Consider the following 9,575-nt stretch of genomic DNA (forward strand, 5'->3'; position numbering starts at 1 on the left):
TTTATAGGTTATCCAGATTACGATGAACATTAATGTCCAGTCTATTGATACATTAATTAGACGGGTTTTTTTGTTGCTGGTATTGTTTTACCTTTTAAATACCTTTGATAATGCTTTATCAAATAAATTATCGGCATAAATAAAACTGCATACAGTGCAAACAACAATTTTATAATATTTATATTGGCTAATAAAAACGCTTTTGAAGGGCGCAAAACGTTTGTTTCATATTGCTTAACAGGGTTCCAGAAATAATATAAATGACTATTATATAATTATATTCAGATAAAGTTCGCACTTTTGTGCATGTCTTATATGATTTAAACAAAAAGCACGTTATGCACGTTGAACCGTAGTATCGAACAACTAATAACTCAACCTAGGTAACTCAGTGTTATATTCAAAATTGTTATTCCAAGCGATTTCCCTATCATCAAATATACGTTTATATTATATATTTATGTAATATTATATTTTTATTTATGGCCAGATTGAAGTATAAAAAGCGAATATCTTGTTATATCAATTATATACATTTTAATTGCTGATCAGACATAAACATTATTATAAAATAATATTATATCAAAATATATATATACGACATGATGCACATGGTTGATGACGTAAACATATCTCATTTTTGTCTCCCCTGATTTTTTGAAAACGCGACAGTCAACAGGCGATATAATTACAGCGATATTTGAACAGTACAAATATCCTGAGTCGCCGCGACTGTCGCGCACAATATCGAGTATAGCTTCGTGTGTCTAGTGTCGCGGTCTGAAATTAGACCGCGATACACGAGATTTGGATAATATGGGCGATATTTGAATAATAAAATATCTTGCGTCGCCGCGACTGTCGCGCAAAATATCGTGCGTCCCTTCGCGTGTCTAGCGTCGCCCTTTGAACGCAAGACACGAAACACGAAGCGATACACGATATTTTTCGCGACAGTCGCGGCGACGCACGATATTTTTCGCGACTGTCGCGGCGACGCACACTATTTTTCGCGACAGTCGGGGCGACGCACGATATTTTGCCCGATTGTCGCGGCGACGCACGATATATTAAACACGATATATCGCTTTTTGGGCTACCTACACAAGGGCGATATATCCTGTTAAATGTATCGTGCGTCGCCGCGACTGTCAAGCAAAATATCGTGCGTCGCCTCGATTGTCGCGAAAAATATCGTGCGTCGCCGCGACTGTCGCGAAAAACATTGTGTATCGCTTCGTGTGTCTATTGTCGCCCTTGATGAAAGAAGGGCGAGATTATAGATGTCACTATCCGGATTACGTATTAAACAGGTTTTATACAGCTTCAAACCACACACTTGACAAATGCTAGACGACCCTTAAGCGAGACCATCGTGAGTATGCCATATGTGTGTTAATCAACGGATACACATCTTGACAAAGATATATTAATAAACAATTATGTACAGATCTTTGGACTTGAGCACTCAGCTCTGATACTTTAAGTGATAGACGTATGTGTATACATGTATATCGATATTACACATGTGTCGTCATCTTTATTAATGTTATATTTTTGTATTATTGTATGTTTACAAACCACAAACTAAGGTATGATCTAAATTTAATTATAAATTACAATAAACATCACATTATATTAAATATGATGTTTGTTTCTATTACTGTATACACAAAATAAGTTGGCCAAACTCAAGTTATGTTCCACTTTATAAGTATGTTCAAATCTTTTATATTTGCAACATATCATTATTTAATTGTAATCGTTACTTTTGAGAATATAATCGATTTAAAAAAGATTACGCAACGTGGATAACGCAAAAATATTGTCCCTGCCCACAATAGTTGTTATTCGGAACTCTCCAGTCTGGGTTTTTTCCGATATTTAAGTACGCGAGGTGGGTACAAACAAAAGCTGACTAGCATATTTTAAAAGAGAGTGAATCAATAATTTCTCTTATCGCTGAATAGTAAACACCACTTTTCTACTCAAACGTTCGTTATAGTTGATAAAAATATCATGATTTAATCATTTTTTTAAGATGAACTAATCTCGATCGTTTAATTTGTAAGAATACTATGTAACACGATATAATGCTGCATGCTCATGTAAACAGCTTAGGTCACGTAACTGTGTCATTGCATATACTGTGCGTAGGCCTAGGCATACATTTTAAATGCAAGTCTGTCAACGAAACTACCAAGACATTGACTCCATCGTATATGTATTAAACTATTCATATATATTTAATATTATACAGACAAGTACCAAACAACAAAAACCTTGCTATCCTCAGTTCATTCGCAATACTAGAACTAATATATATCGTTCCATGTCAGTTGGATATTTATATGTCTATTCATATAGCTATAGTGTGATGCTCATCTTAAATCTAATCTGAAAATTAAAGAAATGTATTCGCTAAAGACTAAGACCTTAAATTAGAAGGCACATCACTAACGAGCTTTACCATACATGACTTTTATTTGCTATATCTATAAAGCATGCCGAAAAAACAAAAACATGAATAATGTTTTTCAGAAGAAATAGTGCATATGTCAAACCGTTTGTATAGGTTCCTTACATTACCATACAGCTGACAAAATCTGTTTTTTCATGTCTTTTATGGATGTTAGCTACTGGACCCATTCGTGTTGGCGGCTGTACATCTGAACGGTGTATTTAGACTTCAATCCTGTATTAAACGTTTGACATACATGTATATCAGTGTTTTTTTTTGTTATGTGTAATTATTAATAATAATAGTAATAACAACAAAATACTTGAATTTTGACATTTCTTAAAAGAAACACTACTGTCGTTTAAATACTTATTATTCACTTCTAAATGGGAAGCAAATCGGATATCGACGATAACTGGTCATTACTGTATTAATAACAATGTTTGTACCTCCCGCGCGCGCTAAGAAATCGGAAAAACCCAAAGCGCGCGAGTTCCGAATTAAATCTATTATCGTCGGTCGAGTTAGTGGATACTAATAATTATGAGTAGGTCATAATGCTGATATTGTAACCAGGCAATTAGCCAAACATGCATTTCATCAGGGGCCAAATGTTGCCTTACAGGATATTGAATTGACATAGGTATATCTGAGAGTTTCGAATTGACACAATGTTTACCAACCGAATTTATGTATTTATATTTTTTTTTGGGGGGGGGGGGGGTGGCGTGGCAGTATCTTTAAAATACGTTAAATTTCTTTACGTTAGTTATATGACAGTGTGTATGTACGTTCTTATTGCGTTAAATGAAAGTGACAATTGTAATTGCAACATCACTACACTACGCCAATGTAATTAAAAAGGATACGTTTTGAAACCAAATAAAACAATACATTTTAAACAAGTTAAAAACAAACGTTAAAGCAAGACTTTTGGAACGAGTATACAACACTCGGACGAAACATACAAAGACAATTACAGTATATGAATATTAATACAAGTAGCCAGTGAAAGCAGTTTGCAACATGCAATACTTTTTGTAAGTAAGATATCATGAGAACATCCTATAAATCCATGTGATAATGTTACAATATACAAATGTAACTTACAATTTAAAATGTGCACAATTGCAAATAGATAAAACACTGTCATAAACACATTAGCACATGCCGTTAACATTGTGTTATTTATCTGATATTTTAAGACAACATTTACTTGGAGTAATACAGATTATAAATATGTTTTAAAAGAAAGCTTTTTATACATAGATGTCATTCATAACATGTTACACGTTATTTTACTATATGGTGTCCAAACTGTGTCATTATTGAAGTGTTTTTATTATTCTTTGTCGCTGCGTTTCTCTTTATTTCCCTGTTTGTAAGGCTTCTCACTGGAGACATTGCGCGCGTTCATCTTCTCCTGAAGATTCTCAATGTAATCTTCTGCAAAGTACAACACCTGCCGCACTGCAAGCAACGCCAGGATGCTGATGTTGTCATCCAGCTGCATCTCATTCTCGTAATTCTTCACCGGAAGTATGTTGTTTCTAGGCAACCCGAGCAACCCGGATACCTTGTCCACCGCAGTCTCAATTGTCTTGCTGGTAAACACGTTGGAGATTTTACTGGCAACATCTTGACAGGCCAAGTCGACTTTGGTCAGCAGAACGGCTTGTGGAATACCTTAAATGATAGATTATGTGTTGTTAAAGTACGCATATTAGTTTGCATATTTGTAAGTTGTAATCCACACCTGCTGAGAATCAAATTATCATTATTTGACAAATAATCATGAAACTTAATTGGTTTTACCCTTGTGATTCATGATTTTTTGAAAGCTGTTCATCTTTTCAACCAATTTTGGTGGAATGTCGCCCACAGTTTTTGCGTCGATTACAAAGAGAACGCAGTGAATCTTTTCAGGTACTCTCGGATGATGCACGAACCCGGGATTGTCGGGACAGATTGGCGTGGCTGGGTTAAACTGAAAAGGATTAATGACGATCAAATGATCTTATTAATTTAGTATGACATCTGTATAAGGCACCTGCATGAGTGCCGAAATTAAACAAATATGTTAACTGTTCCACACACCAGTGAATATTTTATAGCATAATAAATAACAAACATTAGAGGACGCTTTTTGTAAATGAGATGTATGATATAGAAGCAAACTCTAAAACGTATGAATATAAGTTAAGCAGTTATATACATTTTATTACTACCTCGTAATAGTCTGGAATGTTTCTATCGAGTAAGTAATTACATTCCAGAATGTCAAGACCTTGCGTGACTTCTAGACCACGTGTATCACAAAACCGGAAATTCAACGACGCTCCTGAACGCGCCTTCACTACATATGGGGTGTACTGAAATACAGGCAGGCTATAAAACATGAATACTCTTGACAATAACAATAAGAAAGAAAGAGTAAAGTCTCGTCAAAACATATTTTAATACTATACGATGTTTTTGGAATACCTAATGTCGCTACCGGAAAGTGTACTACAAATAGAAACATTAAAAAAAAACAAGTAACCATCGCAACCATTTTTTTTACAAAAGGTGAATTCACAAAAGGTCTTATAAATCGCCTAAGGGGCACGCAACATCGCCATTGGTTGCAATACAAACTAATTCCGATATGTTTTATAACATGTTACGTGTATCTTGAACTGATATGCTTTAAAATAAGCATTTTTGATTTGGTGAAAGTGCTTAAATTTTTCAAGTACATGTAGTTAAAATGTCGGTCTTTCATATTATTAAAATACGTACCGCGGTTGTTATACTATGTGTAGCATTCCCACATCGAGCTCTCTGCGAGATACGGCCTTTGAACACCGAGTTGATGGTGTTGTTGAAGCTGGACTTGCCCGTCCCCACTGGACCAAGCATCAGGATACGAACATCTGACAGTCCCAACTCTCCGGAAGGTTTGAACGATACGATGTCCTCGGTAAGCGTCTCAAGAAACTGATTTATGGCAAAGATAATTATCCGCACCAAAATAATCGCAATAACGCATTGCTCTTTTTTTAATTGCTAATTAAATTTGGCATCCGAAAGAAAAATGTTCTCAAATAATAAGCATAGTATGCTGTTCACTTAATATCGTTTCTGAATTAACTAAAGCTTTTAAAGTGATGATGTTGCTGTAAAGTTATTATAAATTCAAAAATGTGGCATGACTAATACAAAGTTTAGGTTAGAATGAAAACAATTGTACTGGCACAAGTTCGTATCATGAGGAAGCGTGTATGGTTGTAAGAATGCCGTACATTCGCAACTTTGGGTGAACTTGGTATCTAAGGATTGACATATGGAGAGTCAGACAGCCATTAATGGTTCATAGTGTAGCGTCAATAGATGTTTATTGTCAATTTATATCTTTGTCGTGTTTATATTAAATTTAAACACACTGCGTATCTACCTTTTCATTCCATTCAGGAGTTTTTCTCCACGGTTGAACAGGAGTCTTTTGCCTTTCTCCATCTGCACTAATTAAATGCATATATAATCTCTTATCGTATAATGCATGTTTAAATGGTTTGAGCAAGATAAACAATTTGTGTAAATGACATAATTTTTATTATCAGTAATAATAGATATGCACGGTGAATTAAAATGGCACATATGTATTTAGTACACTTGAAACAGCCGGTGCTTGTATGTGAAGATTGTGCATACGTTTACATAAACGCGAATTGCAGGTAAAGTGTTTTCATGGGATGAAAATATTACCTATTTGTTTCACACTGATGTGAACAGTTCTTTTACATTATAACACCATCGTTGATTCAACCTCACCCATAGGTTTCATATATTAAAGCTAAATTTGTGTTGATATGGAATAAAAAAACAAAAGAACAGTCTACGCACGTACCTGTCACTCGATAAACCTCTAGTTCAGTGACGTACATAGTTCCATTGTTGATTTGAGTCGCAGATAGACCTTGGCTATTGTAATAGTTTCCTATGGCCATGGTACCGTTTAACGGAAAATAGCCTCCAGTTTGGTTAATCGTTCCATTGAAGGTATGTAGATCTAAAGCCGCGCCAAAACATGGCCCATGAGAGCTTACTCCATACAACCCATACTGGACTTTGCTTACAGGAAACTTGGTATTTTTTGGAGCTCCAGAAAACTTCAATTGAAACAGAAACGAGTTTGAATCTTGAATATGATTACCAGCACTGTTCCAATTGGCGCTTGCATATCCCCCATACACGGAGTCCCAATGATTGTACAATATTGTCACAGTGGGTCCTTGGTTGTCACATTTCTGGTGAAATGGTGTTGAGTTACACCCATCCCAGGTTATCTTGTAGAGCAGTGAAAAGATCTTGGGTCCCGTTCCAATCCAGGACTCCAGCTGATCCATGTACTTATCAGGCAACTGTCCCGCCATTGTTTCCGGAATCTTAATAAGACCGACAATTCAAATTAATGCCTGTTCTGCCATTATTTATAAATTGCCTTCGAAAAAATATTCCATACTAAGGTGAGGCGTTAAGGAAGTGTAAAAATAATATTGATAAATTTACATAAACTGCAAATACAAAAACAACATGCAAATTGTTCAGTGTTTTTTAGCTGATGCGCGTCTACGTTTTTTTCCAAACTGTACGACATATATATGCAAACATTTGTGTACTTAAGGATATGACTCCCAACAGCATAGAATGCAAATAACTTTGAACATCAAACCCTAAAGGTAGAGTGCCCATTTTGGTCTCAAAACTTGCAACAAATCACGGACACGCAGACATCGGCTTTGGCTAAAACAAAAATCAACTACTAGTTAGTTAACACTTCGTTAAACAACAAGTAACAGCGAATTTATACTCAATTCAGGAATTTTTAATGAAGTGTACACACCTGTTAAATTGATGGTTTGTTATTATATTGAATGCAAAAAGTAACAATTGAAACTAAACTAGTAGAACAAAGCATGATAAATAAAATCATATTTTGGTGTTAAATCATTAGAACATGTATTTAAACAACATGCATTAAAGACGCGAATTTATAATGGCACTTTGTATATGGATTTAAATCGCATGGAATATCTCATCGGCCGATGGTCGATGAACGATGAAAAATCTAACAGTTTGAATTGTCTTTAGTGTGTGCAAGGTTGTAATAGATCAACTTAGTTCAGTTACAAAATGGGCTACACTATTTTTATTTCTTGAATACAATAAAGGGAATATTACTTAATATAGCTCGAATCAAACATTAACAACCAAGCTATGTAATATTGTTTTTACAACACTTGGTGAAGCGTCTATATGCATTTGCACAACGATGATCGCCACATTTAATGATACTATCATACCTGTAAAGCGATTTAAATAAAATATGACATTTCGTTGATCCTTTTTAGCTGCATTTAATCATGGCTCAGATAGTTACCATTGTGTTATTTGCTGTTTATTTTGAATTGTAATGCATTGCTGTTGATCGCTATTTACAATTAAATATTTTGTAATTAATTTTGGACAAAATTGTGAGGACTTGATCTCCTTTCAACTAGATTTTACGATGCTTAAGCAGTGACCTTTCCGCTCCCTTGCCGACATTGCATTGGTAACGCATTACATCAAAATGTATTAGTTTGTATTATCTATAACGTTTACGAGCAGATCGCCATAGTTTTGTGTTTGCCAGGTTTACACCTATAGATGTAATCAATAAATCGGTCATGAATGTGTATATTAAAAAGTATTTCATTCCACAATATAATCACTCACTGTGTATTTTCGAGTAAGTAATTTTTTTATTCTACTGATTATATACATGTGCGTGACTACTTTTTAGACGCTTGAAAATATCGATCAAAACGTATTAGCCGCAATAAGTTTAAACATATGAGTGACAATTTTCCGAAAACGAAAACTCACTTGGGAATATTTGACACTTTTGCAAATAAACAAGTAGTACAACAATGTCGACCAGGTAGCCCTAGTAGTCGTGTCACACCATGTATACTGGCGGACCCTTCTCCGAAAACACAGTGTCAAAATCAAGTGTTATGCAGTAATGGAATCTGCATTCTATTTAATGAAGTGCTACGTCAAAAAAATATTTTCGTTGTTTAAATACAATACAATTATAGACCTCAAAGTGCAACATATTTAAGCAAACATATATTTCTAAAATTCGATAAGAACGTTCGTTATAAAGCAACAGTAAACATCCGAGATCTTACTACCATATATAAGTTTGCAATAAACTTATATGTATATTGGACAGTACACAATTATTAAAACAATCTTACCTTGTACGTTAATCGCGAACACAAATTTATTTTGTTTTCAAGCGAATGCGCATCTAATCAGTTCCTTGTACATGTATACATACCACTGCAGCTATCGAGTATCAGATCTCAAAACTTAAAGCAAGGGGGTGAACGTAAATGATGTACCAGTAGGGTTGAAGCGACATTCTCTTTAGTAATGAGTGAAATGAACATTTACTAGTATAAACATGCGGTATATTTTCATACAGATGAATTCATGATTGTGTAAGATTTGCATTTTGACACTGACTATTAGTATGTGACATGAATACACTGTTTGTGCAGAGCAAACATACGCTGATAATAAAGTCATGGGATGTAAAGGTAGGCATCATGAGGTCAAGTGTGTAGTTGGACTTGTAAATTACCATGCATTTTCAATACAGCATGATGCCGACAAGCTTTGTAACAGTGTATTTTGAAGTCGATGATATACCCCAGTTTATCGCAGAACATCAAAAACTGTAAAAACTGACTGATGACGTTTATTTACAGTTTAATAATTCATTGTTGTTTATACAGAAGACAATTGCCCATGAGTAAACAGCTGTTTATTGTGTATGGTATGCTATCCAGTTATATTGACATGTGCTTAACAGTTTTCGTTGTATGTTTCTTTATCACATTTTTGAGATGTATTGAGTTTTTATTTGTTTGGATGAATTACAAAGTGAAATGTAATGTACTCAAAATAAATAGTGTCAATGTGTCATGCGGCGAATTCATCGAGGTTAAAAACTTCAAAACAATCGAAAAGGATTTAAGCTAACGCTATAATATCGGTAGTTAAACCGAAACATAACCTA

General features: G+C 34.7%; 1 protein-coding gene across 2 annotated transcripts; it reads right to left on the reverse strand.

Moving 5' to 3' along the window:
• Positions 1-2,465: 2,465 nt before the first annotated feature.
• On the reverse strand, positions 2,466-8,845 carry LOC127881172 (interferon-induced protein 44-like). Of its 2 annotated transcripts, none has more exons than XM_052428872.1 (7): positions 8,749-8,845; positions 6,351-6,888; positions 5,898-5,959; positions 5,243-5,440; positions 4,690-4,833; positions 4,277-4,448; positions 2,466-4,147 (listed from the first exon to the last, which is right to left on the reverse strand). In XM_052428872.1, the coding sequence occupies exons 2-7, from the start codon at positions 6,874-6,876 to the stop codon at positions 3,804-3,806; spliced, it is 1,446 nt and encodes a 481-aa protein (XP_052284832.1). In that variant the 5' UTR covers positions 6,877-6,888; positions 8,749-8,845; the 3' UTR covers positions 2,466-3,803. The 2 variants fall into 2 exon arrangements, with proteins under 2 accessions (XP_052284832.1, XP_052284831.1); XM_052428871.1 differs by lacking the exon at positions 8,749-8,845 and adding an exon at positions 7,176-7,230.
• Between the last annotated feature and the right edge of the window lie 730 nt (positions 8,846-9,575).

Source organism: Dreissena polymorpha, chromosome 5 (assembly GCF_020536995.1).
Source record: "Dreissena polymorpha isolate Duluth1 chromosome 5, UMN_Dpol_1.0, whole genome shotgun sequence".
In the NCBI taxonomy this organism is placed as follows: Eukaryota; Metazoa; Mollusca; class Bivalvia; order Myida; family Dreissenidae; genus Dreissena; species Dreissena polymorpha.

Bases quoted from the DNA above. Each gene is read 5' to 3' on its own strand.
- LOC127881172 (XM_052428872.1), bottom strand. From the start codon at position 6,876: ATGGCGGGACAGTTGCCTGATAAGTACATGGATCAGCTGGAGTCCTGG. The intron at 4,449-4,689 runs GTAGTAATAAAA...AATCCTTTTCAG, and splicing joins ACATTCCAGACTATTACGAG to TTTAACCCAGCCACGCCAAT. The intron at 4,148-4,276 runs GTAAAACCAATT...CTATCATTTAAG, and splicing joins AAAAATCATGAATCACAAGG to GTATTCCACAAGCCGTTCTG.